The 16,692-nt window shown below is 43.1% G+C and overlaps 1 protein-coding gene across 1 annotated transcript in view; it reads right to left on the reverse strand.

The window, feature by feature from the left end:
- SLC23A2 (solute carrier family 23 (ascorbic acid transporter), member 2) overlaps window positions 1-10,590 on the reverse strand; it is a 33,909-nt gene extending 23,319 nt beyond the window's left edge. Inside the window, exons 1-4 of the mRNA XM_010003926.1 lie at window positions 10,308-10,590; window positions 9,447-9,545; window positions 3,044-3,160; window positions 1,698-1,855 (exon numbers count right to left, since the gene is read on the reverse strand). Coding sequence (XP_010002228.1) covers window positions 1,698-1,855; window positions 3,044-3,160; window positions 9,447-9,545; window positions 10,308-10,439 — 506 coding nt within the window. The 5' untranslated portion in view covers window positions 10,440-10,590. The remainder of the gene's footprint in view (window positions 1-1,697; window positions 1,856-3,043; window positions 3,161-9,446; window positions 9,546-10,307) is intronic.
- Between the last annotated feature and the right edge of the window lie 6,102 nt (window positions 10,591-16,692).

Consider the following 16,692-nt stretch of genomic DNA (forward strand, 5'->3'; position numbering starts at 1 on the left):
GGCTGCCCCATCCCTGGGGGTGTTGAAGGGCAGGTTGGATGGGGCTTGGAGCAACCTGGGCTGGTGGGAGGTGTCCCTGCCCATGCAGGGGATTGGATCTAGATGATCTTGAAGGTCCCTTCCAACCCAAACCAATCTATGGCTACGATCTCAGCTTGCATTGCTCTCAAACTGAACTAAATGGCCCACAAATCATTCAAGTAACCATATGAGGGCACACTCTTAAAATCCACACTTTTCTGGTTTTACTTCTCACTTTTGGTTTATGCAAGTACGTGCAGGAAATAACTCTGCAGGTTTTAGCTGTTCCTACTTCTCACAGGCAGTTAACAGAAATTTAAGTGAACATGTAAAAATCTTTTCCACAGTGTTTACTGTAAAACACACATTTAAAAAACAATATTAATACTCATGTCAGTAAAACTCAGAACATCCTGTTCTTACTAACATCAGATTTTTAATGCATTTGCTGACACCTGAATTGGTCTCTTGCATCCTCCTAAGCAGAGCAGACCAGACCAAAGGAGAGGTACAGGCATCCCTGCACATGCTTGTGTTTCTTCCCAACTCAAGAAAGTTGCAACTCAGAGCAACTAATAAATAAAAATCATTCTATGATTCTATGAAAACAATTTGTTTGTATTGGAAAGTAACAGACACTCAGTTCAGAGACTAAAATGTTATCCTCATAATTTTTCCTTACCTTTTTTAACTGAAAAGCACTTTCCAGCACACAATTTTCTGCAGAACTAATCAAAACCACCTAAATATTGGCCAGAATATTGTATCACTCAAAAAAAGAATAAAAATAGCAGAATTTATTTCTCTTTACCAGGGTATACTAATGTTTCCCCAAGAAACACTTCAGTCCTCTCTGTCCTCATGGATTTTCCTCCTCCTCCTTCTTCCCTCTCCCTGCTGTGTTTTCTTATCCTTGGAATGCCTTCTCTGATTTCAGATCCACCTTTTTTGGGGAGCAGCTTTCCAAAAGCTTCTTCTAACTGTCCTGTGTTTGACCTGGTATCTTGTGTTTCATGTTTATCCTTTGAAAACAGTCTAAGTACCTCTTGGAACTCAGAGTTCAACCGAGAAATCACAGAATTACTGGGAAAAGCCCTCCAAGATCAAGTCCAGCCTATGACCTGACACCACCACATCTCCAGACCATGACACTAAGTGTCTCATCCAGTCTTTCCTTTAACAGCTCCAGGGATGGTGCCTCCACCACTTCCCTGGGCAGTCCATTCCAATGTCTGATCACCCCTTCCATGAGGAAGTGCTTCCTGATAGCCAACCTGGAGCAGCTTCAGGCCTGGCCCTCTTGTCCTGTCACTGGGTGCCTGGGAGCCTAGGAGCCCAACCTCATCTGACTCCAACCTCCCTTCAGGTGATTGCAGAGATTGAGAAGGTCCCTCTTGAGTTTCTTCTCCAGACTAAACAACCCCAGCTCCCTCAGCCTCTTCCTGTAAGACTTTCCCTCTAGTCCCTTCACCAGCCTCGCTGCTCTCCTCTGGACCTGCTCAAGCTCCTTCTTGAATAAAGGTGCTCTGCACCTCAAGCTCCTTCTTGAATAAAGGGGTCCAGAGCTGGAGACAGGACTCGAGGTGAGGCCTCCCCAGTGTCCAGTACAGGACAATCCCACCAGATTTCTAGTTTTATCACCATCTCAACAACTAGAAACAAGTCTAGAGTCTCACCTGCACCCAAAAGTTGTTTGTAACAATGTAGTGATGCCCACGCAGAAGAAGATGGTCCCAATCAACTGGCTGGTAGCCCACTGGTCAAATCCAACACACATGGCATCAGCCAGCAAAAAGGGCACTGCTATAGTTCCACTGAAACACGTTAAGTAATGCTGTAAAGACAAAAACGTCTGTTAATCCTGCAGCCAGTGTTGAGAAGGAAATACATTCATACCCATCTTTTCTCTTGCATTGGGGATTTTTGCTTTGGAATAATCTAAAGTTGACAGTTCCTGGTCCTAACATTTCTTCAAGTATTTTCCCTGCAAGTTCAGCCACTACCAGCCTGTTGCTCCTGCTTGCTATTTCTGTAGGATAAACTAGGTTATTGACACAGCTACATGGTTACTGATGAGGAGGTATCTAGGTAACTGTGCTGCAAACAGCTCAGCAAAGCAGATAAATAACTCCATTCACTTGCAACCACCTGAAAAACCATGAGCTTACAAATAAACTTAAGAGCACACACAAGCCAGGCTGCAAATGAGCTCACAAGTACCAGAAACCGGGTACTCGTTCATTCTTATTCAATTCAAACACATTTAAACAAACAAACAGGAGTAACCATATTCAACAATGCAAGTGAAAACATCATCCCTAGGGAACTGCCTGTCCTTGAGAAAGGCAGAAGTAAAAAGGATGCTTTGGAATGTGTTTGTTTGGAGATCTCAACATACTTTACAGATACTAACAAATTCTCAGCATTCCTGTGGGACAGATATTACTACCATTCAAGAAAGAAAGGAGATGAAATGAGCTCTGCCTCACACAAGGGGGTGGCTGAGCTGGTAATAGGGTCCAGCTCTCCACCACAGTCCTGCCCACTGCAGGAAGCACATACTCTAACTCCAAAGAGTGAAGAACTTCCCTGCCCTGCTTCTTAGTGAGCCTACAGGGCCAGGATGATGCCATCAAGCTTGCAGAATTGAAATTACTACAGTAACAGCTTTAACAGTCAAGATTTCAGGACTAAACCCTTCTTTCTCTCTCCATTTCTAATTCCAGAGGTGCCACATATAACTTTCTGACAATTAACGCTTAACATTTGCTCACTTATTTACTAACTGCCTCTTGGGAGTGAAGCTCACAAATGCATAAGCCAGAAAACATGAATATAGATCATTATCAGCACAGTGATCTCTCTGACCAACTTCAGAAGAAACTATCCTAGCACTTTCTTCTGTGAGAGCCTGGGAAGACTAAAATAATCACATACGCAAATGCAATGGACTGCACCTAAAATGCTGCAGTCTTGTGAAAAGTTACAGAGACAAACAAATTATAGCTGGTTGGAAACACACCTGTAAGCCCAAAAAGATGCAGAGATACCAAGGAGGAACATCTTCGATAGTGTAAATCATGTCAGTTCTTTGGGCATCCAAACTGCCACTGCTGTCCAGTGTCTCTGCCAAGGAGCTCTGTGCCAACAGGGAAAAGAGGTGGAGAGGATAAAAAAAAGTGTGAGAGGATACAAAAGACAACACTGGGTTACTATTATACATGAATAAATGGAATGTGTATTATCAGGCAATTCCCAGATACTCCAATACTGGTTTAATTCTCCCAGGCAATGCTGAGTGGTTCCATTTTTAAAGCCTTTTACCTCTGACAACGAGCTCATCTCCAGCTGGAGCTACTGAATTTGTACCCTACACAGTCACTTCTTAGTCCTTCTTCACACATTCCCTGTTTGTTTATACCAGTACAACAATTGTTCGTTTATGATGTAACTGATCAGGCAGCCAAAAGGTGCCCAAAAACAGGATTATCATGATAGGGCTGTTTATTTAAAGGGAAAAAAAAGAAAATAAGAATTGGCACTAAGCAGAAGAGTCAACAAGAGCTATTTCAAAGCAGAATGGTTATCCTTTCATAAGAGAGCAAAATCACAGGCAAGAAAGTTCCTCCTTATCATAACTGCTTCCCCACTTCAATCTTACTCAATTTGAGTCCTGGTTTGTTGTTTTTGCTTCCACCCCAAGTTCAAACAGTCAACAAAAATGCTCAGCATTGTAACTGAATGCATCCACAGCCAACTTATGTTACTCAACCAGACTCCTTCCAAACCTATAGGAATTTAGCTAGACCATGTTCTGGCCTAGCATGTGCCCTCGTGTGCAGAGAGCCAAGGGACAAGCAACCACACATGAATCCACATCAAAACCCCTGCAGCTTTATCATTAAAACAAGATTCAGCTCAATCATTTCCTCTTTACAACTTGGTGGAATCGGTTGGTTTGGACTCTCTGGTTTTGAAACCCCTGAGAACAAAAACCTCAAGGCTCCAAAGCCAAAACACTAAACAACAAAAGCAGGAGGAAGTAGCAGGTTTTATCATTTCAGCTCAACTATCCAAAAAAATACCTTATATAACAACTGTTCTGACCTAATCCACATAACAAGCTCACGTGAAGTAGCCTTACAAAAAGACCAGGAACTTTGCCAGACTCGTGACTTTGCCTCAAATGGTCTTTACTTCTTCAAAACAACATATCCAGAGATGATGCTTAGATCATCTCCACTTGGTTCATCATCTACAAGGTCAGAGAAGCCCAACTGACCTCATGGTACTTTCCTCTTATCTCAGATTTCTGTTGGGGAAACAAATGCCATTGAATTAATCCAAATCCAAGGAGTGTAAATGACCCCAATGCTATGGGAAGGTCAAGTTATTCCAATGGAAAAGCAAAACACAGGAACACTCGTTTCAGAACGCTCTTTCAAACCACATTTAGCATCAGGCAATCTGCTCACCAGGGTTAGGCTAAGTAAGATACACATCATAAGCAGATGAGTAAGGGAAATTGTCCACTGCACAAACCAATCTTGCCAATTTGCAGCACCAATGTCATGTTTTCATTGCCTGAAAAATAAGACCTGATTCTTTCCCAACCTGATTCTCTAAAAAATGCTAAATGAACAACAACAACAAAAAAAAATCAGGAACCTGAGTTTTAGAGCTTCACCTCACACTGGAGGGAGAGCACTGAGCAGCAGTAAACCTGTACACCTCTGGTCTCTACCTGAAACTTAGGGGAAGAACCAGGCACATCCTCCTGTCAATGCAATTCTGTGTGATAAAAGCAGGGCACAGGGCAGCTGACCCAGAGACAGGCAGGAGAAGTCTCAACAGCCAATCTAGTTGTGGGCAAACAGCAGGAGAGGTTTACACTGGATATTAGAAAGAATTTCTTAACCCAAAGAGTGGTTGGACAGCAGAATAGGCTGCCCATGGAGGTGGTAGAGTCACCATCCCTAGAAGTGTTTCAAAGAAATTCAGATACAGTACTTAGCCACTTGATTTAAGCACTGAACAGATAAATCAGGTTATAGCAGGATTTAGGTTATGGTTGGACTTGGATCATCTTCAAGGTCCCTTCCAACCAGGATGATTCTGTGATTCTATGATCTGTCATCACTACAGGCTCCTTCCAAGAACTCTCTCAGGAAAACAAAGATTCACCCAGAGAAGCTCCTGTGACATTTTCTGTTGTTATAAAGCAGGTTTTTTAACCTTCTCCCAGAGACTACCCACATGTATATAATACATACATGTTTGCATGATTGCCTCACCTCTCTATTTCACTGCATCACACTCTCCACCTGAGAACTTTGCTCACCAGTGAAACTGCCTGTCTATTAAACACTTTGACTAAGAGGTCATCACACGCTTCCAGAGAAGCAGAGGTCATGAAGGAAGAGTCAGAACGGTTACAACATCTGCTGGTAGGGTAGGCACTGAGAGGTATCAGTAGAAATTAACTGTTTGCTTCATGAATCACATAAATGTTGGCTTGCTGAGGACACCCAATAGCAGCAGGGATTGAGGAGAACAAACTGTGGGTAGTTCCCCACCTGACTGCAGCATGGAGAGATAAATCACCCTGCACGGAGCAACCTGCCTTACTCCTCCCAAGGATGGACAGAAATGGGATTTTCCAAGTCTCCATGCAGGATACCAGGCTCTCTAAAAATTCAGTGAGTGATTTGTGCAGATTGGTGGCTCTGTTTTGGCCCCTGCCTTTTAAAAACCCATCTTTCTGCCTCTTTTTCACCTTTTCTAACTTTGCCAGACCAATACCCAGTAGCTACCTAAATATTCCACTAGTGCTGAGCACTGATTTTTCTTCATAGGAATGATGAGGCTGCATATGAAGTACATCCTTTAACTTTTACACCTGTCAATCTGTAATATCACAAACAATATTCATTACACCCCCATCTTCTTTGGGCACCAAAAAGCAGAAGCAATGACCTGTTTCCACTAGGAAGTAAGTTACTGGTTCCTTCAGAGCTTTTCATTTGTTACATTTATGTGCACAGAACAAAAAGATGAGCCCAGGAACAAGTCAACTGATCCATGGCACACAGAAAGCTCTCTTTGGGCACAGAATGACAGTTGCTAACCAATTTAAGGTCTCTTTTTGAAAGTGAAGTTTATAGGTCTTCAAACAGAAGAATTTCTAATTTTAAGGTTTAATTATAGCAGCCTTCCAACACCTAAAGGGGGCCTACAGGAGAGATGGGGAGGGACTTTTCATCAGAGAGGGCAGGGATAGGACAAGGGGTAATGGTTTTAAACTGAAAGAGTGGAGATTTAGGTTAAACATCAGGAAGAAATTCTTCACCATGAGGGCAGGAAGGCACTGGAACAGGTTGCCCAGGGAGGTCACGAATGTCCCCTCCCTGGAGGTCTCAAGGCCAGGTTGGATAAGGCTTGTGCAGCCTGGTCTGGTGGGAGGTGTCCCTGCTCAGAGCAGGAGGGTAGAACCTGATGATCTTTAAGATCCTTTTCAAACATTCCATGACCCTGTAATTGCCAGAACAATGTCTGTCCTACATGGCAAAGTGGTAACCAGGACATTCCTCATTCCTTCCAAAACCCAGACTCATTCTGCTTTGAAAGAGGAAACTTTCACCTTCACCAGACATTGAGCAGATAATGGCTGAAGGGAAGAGATGTAAAAGAGGCCAAGAGTGAACAATCAGGAATTTGAGAACCAGGGTGCAGTCTGGCTATCCTGCTGTTAAGTCACTAGGTAGTCACTAGCTCTTTCTTATCTCAAGCATGTGCCTGCTGGTTCCATGCACTGCCTGTGTGCTGCTGCTTGCTAGGTATGCCCAAGGGAACTGCCAGAAATGAACTGCACCTTTTTGTGCCAGATCCTGATCAGGTTAACTCTTTCTCTTTTTATTTTTAATTGGCCAAAAGTGGGACAAAACAAAAATTGAAAAAAAAAAAAGAAAAAGAAAAAATAAAAAACCAAAACAAACAAAAAACCCAACAAAACCAAACAAACAAAAAAAACCCACAACACAGAATTCCATATAAATGGGGAAAAAATGAGACAAGAGATCAAAATGGAGGAAAGAGGTAGAGGGGAAAAAACCTTCAACCCAAGAAACTCATCAGCCCTCCTTTGGGGCCACACCTCAAATACTGTGTCCAGTTTTGGGCACCTCAATAGAGGAAGGACATTGAGGTGCTGGGGTGTGTCCAAAGAAGGGTGACCAAGCTGGTGAAGGGCCTTGAGAACAAGGAGCAGCTGAGGGAACTGGGGCTGTTTAGTCTGAAGAAAAGGAGCCTGAGGGGAGACCTCATTGCCCTCTGCAACTGCCTGAGAGGAAGTTGTAAAGAGGCAGGTGCTGGTCTCTTCTCACAAGTAACTGGTGATAGAACAAGAAGAAATGGCCTCAAGCTGCATCAGGGGAGGTTCAGACCAGGCATGAGGAAGAGCTTCTTCACTGGAAGGGTTCTCAGGCATTGGACCAGGCTGCCCAGGGAGGTGGTTGAGTCACCATCCCTGGCTGTGTTTGAAAGTCAAATAGACGTGGCACTTGGGGACATGGCTCAGTGCTGGAGTTGGGAGAGCAGGGTGAGTGGTTGGACTGGATGACCTTGAAGGTCATTCCCAACCTAAGAGATTCTATGAACAAGACCTTCAGAGAAATACCTTCAATAAAAAGCCAACACGTGCTCCAATTAATCCTGTTAAGCAATAAGCAGCATAGCATTGTTTATTGTATAGAGATGGAGCAACTTCTCATCAAACAGTTGTTTCAGCTAACAAATATAGAGACAAGGAAAGCACTGAACATCCTCCAGCAACTAGTCAAAGTCATTATTTTTTTTGGTGAATGATGTCAAGAGGAATGGAAAGCCAAGAACATTTCTCAAGCACACACTTATTTTGAGTGAAAAGTAGGAAGTTTACCCGAGTTACCAGAAACATTATCTCAATACTTGAGGTTGTTAAATTGCTACAGCCCCTCCTTTCACTGTTCATTCATTGTAAGCCACAGCAAATCTTTAAGTCAAGCAGATTTGGTTGATTAAAAACTCATGGTCTCTTTAAGGTGAATTATCATTATTTATACTGATCACATGGATCAAGTGGAAAGGAGAAAAACAGTCTCTTGGTAAAAACAGGCCATGAAGACAAGCTTTGATGTCTAGAGATTGCTCATCTTGGTTGCACAATTTCATCCCAGCACGTTTTGTTCAAGGCTTTTATCAGATTGTCCCTCTCTATGCTAGTCTGAGCATGCCCCAAAAAGCAGCCATCACAGACACACATCTCAAGAGTTGCCCAAATTTGTCCATCAAAATATCAGTATGATCAAGATGGTAGAAGAGATGTATTCAGGCCACAGAGGCAGACAATCTGTGAGGGACAGAGTACATGAAGGCACATCCTGGCATTCATAACATTCTTTCAAAACGTAACACTCCAGAACCTCTCTCTGAATCACCTGTTCAGAGCACATTTTAAATCTGAAATTCAGAAGTGAATTCTGAGGTCCAAGTTAGAAAACTTGAACTATACCCTTTGATGTCATCTTTGCCCCAACAGAATCTACAGCCTCAAAGAAACAAGCATCACGATGCTCTTGCTTGTAACCAAGAGAGTTTTCATCTTGTTTCAATTGAGACCTTTGAAAAAATGTGGACAAGTTGAGGCTTTTCAGAAATAAGGCTTAACCACAAAACTAATTAGACATAAACACTGAGGAAAAAGGTGCTGTTCAGATTTACTGTAATTCTCTTTTGAAACAAAAGCTCAGATTCATACCAGCTCTGCTAGCAAGATTATTATTACTGAACAGGTTTGGGGAATGAAGGAATTGAGAAAAAAGCTGGAAAAATCACAACCAAATTGGTCTCCTTTGAGACCTCAACTGGGTCTTTCTGAGGAAAAATATCCAAGGGTTTTTATGAATGATCTGAAAGTTACTCATAAAGCTGTCACTCCATAACCAGCCCCCTGCTCGGAAAAAGGACTAGAGATAATAAGTGTATGAGGTTGTAGATGGCAAGAAATTGGGGAAGATCCCACTTTTGAAGGTCCTTGACACCAGCAGTTCGCTTGAGAAAGTTAAGAAGTGATGACCTTCTCAGGGAAACCATGCAAAAGGCCAATGGAAATGAAGGAATGAAGATATTGCATATTATGAATTTTGGTGCCAGGTCAAAGTGCATTAACTGCTTCTAACATTTGCTGAGTCACTCCTCATGTTCTGCAACCAAAATGTGTGACCAGAAGAGTCATGAGGACAGAACTCCCCCAGGCCTGACCTGAACCTGCAAGTCAGCATGTCTGATTAGAGAACAAAAATCCCTCAGCCAAGTAAAACTAGGGGAGAAAAATAGGAGAACTGAAAAAGCAAGAGTGAGTTGTCACCTAGAGGGAAACCACTGCCTACCTTCTCTGCTATGCCATTTTCTGTAGTATAGATGGCCATCAGCTCTGTGTCCTCTGTATCCTGATCACCGCTGGGTGTTGCTCCACCATTTATCACCACCTTACACATAAAACACAAAAAAGAAACACCAGATCTTCAAATAAACATTTTCTTTACAATCACACCCCATTTTATTCAGTCTTATCCCTTGGCACTTGACATCTGCTTTTGACATCTTGTCAGAAAATGTTACAAGCACAGCAAACAATCATTTCTGTAACAGCAGCTTTAGGGATGTAGAGAATCATGGAATGGTTTGGGTTGGAAGGGACCTTAGAGATCATCTAGATCCAACCCCTCTGCACTGGCAGGGACACCTCCCACCAGAGCAGGTTGCTCCAAGCCCCATGAAAAAATACCAAAACTTGAGAGATGTCACACACAGCTCCTCAAAGCCTGGACAGTGTCAGCTCAGGGTGGGGGAACCCAGCAGCAGACTGGAAGAGCTCTTGAGAGGCAGCCAGGTACAACAGAATGAACAGCTGAAAATCTCAGTAAGGGGAAGACAAGCAAAAATCTCCTTGCTGTCACCTGCTACTCTTAGTCAAGCTGCACCAGGCTCTAGTATGCCCTGAAGTGGGACAGTTAATTGCTCTAAGGAACTGCCTGGGGAATCAAGTCTTGTGAGCAGCTCTGCTTTGGAGCACACACATGAAATCACTACAGATGACACCACTGATTGCGTTTAGATCTAAACAATAACAAGTAGCAAAAGAGGATTGACTAACCACTTGTGGAAAGGAAGGGTTTGTACATCATGGTTAGAACAGAGCATTATTCACTGACTGACATGGAGCTTGACCAGCTGAAGGTGCTACTTACAGGTAGGGTGAAAAAGGTGGGATGTTTAGATTCATCCTCATATTTGCCTTCTGTTGAGCCTCCTGCCTCCACTGATTTGGCAGTGGTGTTCTTACCAATCCCCATGGTTTCCAGAATGTCAAGGACTTGCATGTAGCACCCACAGGGATGCTGCTTCGATGACAGGCCAGGTCCTCAGGACAATCCCTCTTTAAACAGCAGCACCTCCAGGAATCTGAAAAGTGCTCAGTGATCCAGCTGGGACATTAGGGATCCTTCTTTAAGTATCATTAGCATCAATAGCACCTAGAATTGAAGAGAAAGGTAGTAAAAATATAATTTAAGATACATGCACAAACACACTCTCCACAGCCTTGGTTCCCCTTTCACACTCACGACTCACCAACTCTTACAATTCCTTTCTCATTTGATAATTATCAAATCATAGAACGGTTTGAGTTGGAAGCGACTTAAACAATCATCAGGTTCCAATCCCCCTGCTATGAGTAGGGACACCTGCCACCAGCCCAGCCTGCACAAACCTCATCCAACCTACCCCTGAACACCTCCAGGGAGGGAGCATCAACAACCTCCCTAGGCAATGTGTTCCAGCACCTGAATCTCTAACTTGTCTAACCTGAATCTCCCTCTTCCAGTTTTAATCTATTCCCCCTCATCCCATCCCTCCCTGCCCTTGTCCCAAGTCCCTCCCCAGCTTTCCTGGAGCCCCTTCAGGCACTGAAAGCTGCTCTAAGGTCTCTCTGGAGCCTTCTCTTCTCCAGGCTGAACACCCCAACTCTCCCAGCCTGTCTCCACAGCAGAGCTGCTCCAGCCCTTGGATCATCTCCGTGGCCTCCTCTGGACTCTCTCCAACAGCTCCATGTCCTTCTTATGTTGGGGTCTATAGAACTGGACAAAGTTCCCCAGGTAGGGTCTCACCAGAGCAGAGTAGAGGGGCAGAATCTCCTCACTCGACCTGCTGGCTACGATAGCAGCTGAAAAATGGCCTTTTCAAAATCACACCAAGTGAAATTTTCTACAAGACCAGGAACACAGTCAAGCAGCAAGACCCACAGAACACACTGGTGTTACTTCAAAAGCAAGTTCATGCCATTTTCAGTGTAATTGCTAGAGGTAGAAACACAGCTCATGGACATTCCACAAACAAGTTACATATCTATTAGAAAGGAAAAAAAGGCAAGTTGGGTTTTTTCCTTCAAGTTTCCTTACGAAAATGCTGCTCAGGAAAATGCCACCAGCTTGAATGTCTAACTGTAATTGCAGTAACACTGAAACTTGACCCTTCTGCTATGGGCAATTTAGGACTGCTTGAAAAATTATAGAATACTAATATTTTAGTTATTTTAATAGTTGTTAATTGCCTATTTGCTAGAAAATTCTGGCTAAAGAGATATTAAACTTTCAAAGCAATGTAATTTTTTAAGAGAAAATATGCATCCGTAAGAAATAGTATTTGGGCACTGAGATTCCCGTGAAGCTCTCCTAATTAAATCAAAGTGGAATGGGAAGTAGCACCTTCAATTAAGGGTTTAATTAAGACTTGTTTTTTGAAGTAAATATTAAGATAGCATAACTGATTCTATTTCACTTGAACTTAAGACTAAAGGAGAAGACCAGTTTGAGTACTCATTGTCACACCGTGGTAGAAAAAATAGCATCCCCATTTTTACAACCACCACTTTCTGAAGGAGCTTCTTCAGCTCTGAGAATCAGTTTGTCTGCTCTCAAGTTTGTGCTCAAATCGATGGTGATTCCTCCCCAGATCTTTACAGGAATGATTATCTCAAAGCAGGTCTGAGAGGTGACATGATTGGGTTAGAGAGGAGGAAGAGACAGACACTAGGGAAAGGTTCAGGGGGCAGTGGGAGTGTTTGGGTGGTTCTGAGGGATTTTTTTTTTTGAGGGGTTTTGTTTGTTTTTCCTGTAGCAGTCCAAGGAAATTTTTCAAGCACACACACCAAAACAAAGAGAAAAGAATCTGCCCTTTTCTGTCAATGTAGACATATTTTATTCTCCAGGAAAATCAGTAATGGAGACAGGAGTTTACTCTGGCATCTTTATCATGTCAGCTTGGAAAGCATAAGGGAAAGGGTAGAATTACACCTCCCTAACAAATGCAGTCCTGGCAATAACACACCAGGGCAAGAGTCAGAGCAGCAGGAAACCTGCAGCTCAGGAGATCTGGTTTAAGGTGTTCTGGCACGTTAAGCTTCTTAGTTAGCATTAACTAGCATCTCCATTGATGAAAAGACCATATAATCCCACTTTATTTGGCACTGCAAAACAGTAAGACTGCTGGCTTCTCAAATGTGATGTGACCCTTCCTCAGGAGCAGTTCTTGAGAATTCCATCAGGAGAGCAGGCAAACAAGCTGTATGTGGATGAGGGCCCCCAGAGGATGATGATTCCAAATTGACAGGATTCCAAATTGACAGGAAAACCAGCTACATTTCCTAAGAAGGACTGCGTGTGCGGTACACACACATCTGTGCACACTAACACTACACCTGAGTGTGCTGGGGTGGCCCAAGGAAAACTAACAGAAGGAATTTCCCAACTCTTCTTGCTTCCACTCAGCAATTAAACTTGCCCTTAATGGCACAGATGATAACCAAAGATTTTCAGAATACTTTTACTCTACAATCAGAAGTGTCAAACTGATGCAGAAATCTTTAGGTAGCAGATCAGGTTACCTGAAAGATACCACTTCTTTATCAGTCCTCTTATCCCACCAACTGAGCAGAGCTTAACAAGGTGACTCAGACATTTTATAGCTGCCTGTAACAAATCCAACTGATCAGAAGCTGAAAAGTCATGTAAAAAAGAGGTAAAAGTCATTCAACATCAGGTAGGCGCATGTAGCAGAAAGAATTATCTGCCACCTTGGATCAAACGGGAAGGCTTGGTGAATTTTCCACCAAGATACTGATTAACATTCATCTCTCTATACCAAATGATCTGCAGTGTTCATACATGATTAAACCAGGAAGGCCAAAGCTGACATGGGATCATAATGCTTTAGTTAAGATTAGGATCTAGACAAACAGTCTCCTGCAGGGGATAGTCCAGGTGCAAGTTCACAAGACAAAAACCCTCTGAGCTGGGAAAAGGCCACTTGGCATCTTCAACACTCTTCCTTTCCTTCAACACAAATACCCTTTTCCAGATGTGGCACCATTGGGACAGGACACAAAGCTACAGGAGTGTCTGCTTTGACACACATGGTAGTTCTTAAACTTTGCATTTTCATGACCACTAATGCCACATTTTCTATTTTACCACAGGAGCTCCTATTTTGTTTAAACAAGTTACAATGGATTTCCATGTTCACTTAAAAAAGAGATAGAAACCATCAGTGATGGAGATGTACAATGTCAGACTGGAAGTGAAAGTTCACTGAAGTGTACAACAAAGGTTTTCCCCCAGAGAAATCTACCTAAATACCAAGACAGGCTACAGGAAAAGCTTCTTATTTCACAAGGTACCAAACTACATGCAAGTCTGTCTAAAAAATTACTTACTAACTAAGAGTTTTTTGTTGTCAGGCAGGACAGAGGATACAGACAGACATAAAGAGCTTACGGAAAGTGAAAACAGACCAGGAACTCCATTAAGAAGCAGTCACTGTATGCATTGTTTTATTTAAAAGTAGCATCCTGTGATCGTTTTTGGCTGAACCACATGAAAAATGTTCCCTACTTTTTCATATTAGTCTGAGAATACCCAGTAACAACTAAAAAAAGACAAATTAAAAAAAAACCCAACAGCTCAGATCTACTGTGATGGCATTGATCTCCACAGTGCTGTGTTTGAGGGCCTTTGACATCTGAATCCAGAGCTTGGCAAAACAAACACCGGAGAAAACAAAACCACTCTGACCTCCAGACTGCAACAGGCTTGGGGCAACAGGCTTTTGAGGCTCTTCTGCTTGGTTTTGTTTCGGGTTTTTTAATAACATCCATTAGAAGAGTCAATGATTTGTCAGTGGTGTCAGACCGGCAGCATCAGAACTGGGCTGTGCTCAGGATATATCAATACTACAAAGCTCCACATTTGCAATAAGCAGATCTAGATCTTGACCCTTTGGAAAAAGCTTTGTCTGGACCTCAGGGTCCCCCCTGTGACTGTCACAGTGACTTTCAACTTGAAAATTACCGGTTTTCCTAAGTGCAAGAATAATGCAGGTTTTTTTCCACCCCAGAAACTTGAAGAGGGAAGTAGCTCCCTTTATCTCCTTATTTGCCAAACTCAAAACAAAAACCTTCTAAAACCAGGAGAGGTCTTTCCAAATTCCAACTGGATCTCAAAATTTCTATCAACTGAGCCAGGCCCAGTACCCAGAGATATTAGCCAAAATACTTCAGACTTTCTCTGTTGATTTGTGCAGCTGCTTTGAGAGGACACACACAGCTGACCCAGCAAATAAACCCCAGCAATGGGCACAAAGATTGAAAACAACTCCAGCAGCCTGATTTAGTGTTTTTCATGATGGGGCTGCAGCTCTTCAGAAGTGGTACCAGGCCTCCTAAAACCCCAGCCACAACCAGAAGCTGCTGGACAATCACAAATGTTTTACTGCTCTATAAAGTGGCAGAGCTGTTTTCAAAGACAAATGGGAATTGGCCTACCTGATAGTTGTGGTTTGCTCTATTGCTAGTTCTGCTGGAGGGGAGGTTTAGGACACAAGTAAATCAGCTGGTCAAAGAGTTAAAAAAGGAGAATTCTAGCTAGACTGGAAGTGTATCCCCTTCCATCTCTTAGCACAACTTAAGTGTCAGACAGAATTAACTAGCTAATCAGTACTTGTGGTCCTCTTCACCATGTAAAATCAGGAACTGATGTACATTTAGTGACCCTACACTGCTGTGCAAGGGAAATATTCTTTAGGGAAGCAAACCAGGCGTGGTTATGAAGCAAGCTGGTGCGGAAACAGCACATTCCTCAGAGTGCACTGACGGAAAGGCTCCCAGGAGCACTGCTGTACATGGAGCACCTGGGAAGCACATGTCACACCGCCCCGAGGAAGGAGCAACGCGGCATTCAGCCCAGCACCTTTCTGGCTTTTACAGATGGCTGAAGAGCCAAGAAAGCTCAGGCTGTTACACACACTAAGAAGATTAGCATCAAATTAAGGTAACAGCTTAATTACAAACTTCAATTTATTATTTGTAATTAGCTGTCAGACTCACATGAATAACAACAACCTTCCCCTGCAAGCAGAGCTCACGCTCAGGCAGCAGTTGTCCAACCTCACAATGAGCAGGGTTAGCTTCACCTACATTTGAAATACCTTCTGAACAGTTGAGGTGAATAATCTGAACTGCAGCAGCACACCTGAGTTTCACTACCTCTAACAGCAGTTTCAAGTGTTTGGCAGGTCTGGAGCTCAAGCACACTTTGTGTTTAAATAGGAGTCAAGGCATCCTCTACATCCCAGATTGTATTTCTGGCAACAGACACATGACAGAGATGTGGAAAGTGACTTGGACTCCCTGCATGTCAGGATGTTTTACTGCTAGAATGTACCAAGTCTGAGCAGAAGATAAAACCAGTTGGAAAACCCACTTCACTTGCTTATACCCAGTGCTGTGATCCCTGCAGAGCTGTTTCTGGAAGAGGACTGAAGAGAAGTTGTCAGTCCCTGACGTGTTGGACAGCTAAGAAGAACTGAAGCCAGTAACAAATGCACCACATTTACTCTGTTTAGTTTATGAAAGTGCAGTCAGACCAAACAGTAAAACCACTGTACAGCACTGGGGACATACTAAAGAGAAACTGCTGTGGGACAGAGTTCACTAAGAGACACAGAGCAGGGGGAAAGGCAAACACCCGGCTCACGTCGGCACGAGAGTATCCAGGGAGATGCAGAAGGCTGAAGAAGGAGCCAGGATGGATGCCAAGAGATCAGGGAAGTTTTGAAAGGAAGTCCTTTCACACAAACATTGCACCAAACTGATCTGGGAGAGAGGAATGATTCTGTGCTTCCAAGACCAGCAACGCAGACAACTAAGGAATTTTGAGGAGGCTCCAATTAGACAAGTTTACTTACAGGGCAGAGCTACCCCTGGCCAGACACACAACTCAAGACAAAAGCAAGGCAATTCCCAATTAATTATGGAACAGCAGCCTTCTCCAGACTGCTGTTGGCTCTAGTTAAGCCTGCTGCATAAAAGACCTCTACTGATTTTGTGCCATTAAGGTATTAAAAGTGAAAGACTCCTCTTCCTTGTATGAGGCACACCTTGTGTTCTGTGCATCTGATGGGAGCCACAGGCACTGTGGTTTGTATCTTTACATGCCCTGAGTTTTGCTGTTTTTAATACTAAGAACAGAACCTTAGAACAAGATTCCCCCTTTCATCCCCCAGCCTGCTGACCACAGCCCT

This window comes from Chaetura pelagica, unplaced genomic scaffold (assembly GCF_000747805.2).
Source record: "Chaetura pelagica isolate M959 unplaced genomic scaffold, ChaPel_1.0 scaffold528, whole genome shotgun sequence".
Lineage (NCBI taxonomy): Eukaryota > Metazoa > Chordata > Aves > Apodiformes > Apodidae > Chaetura > Chaetura pelagica.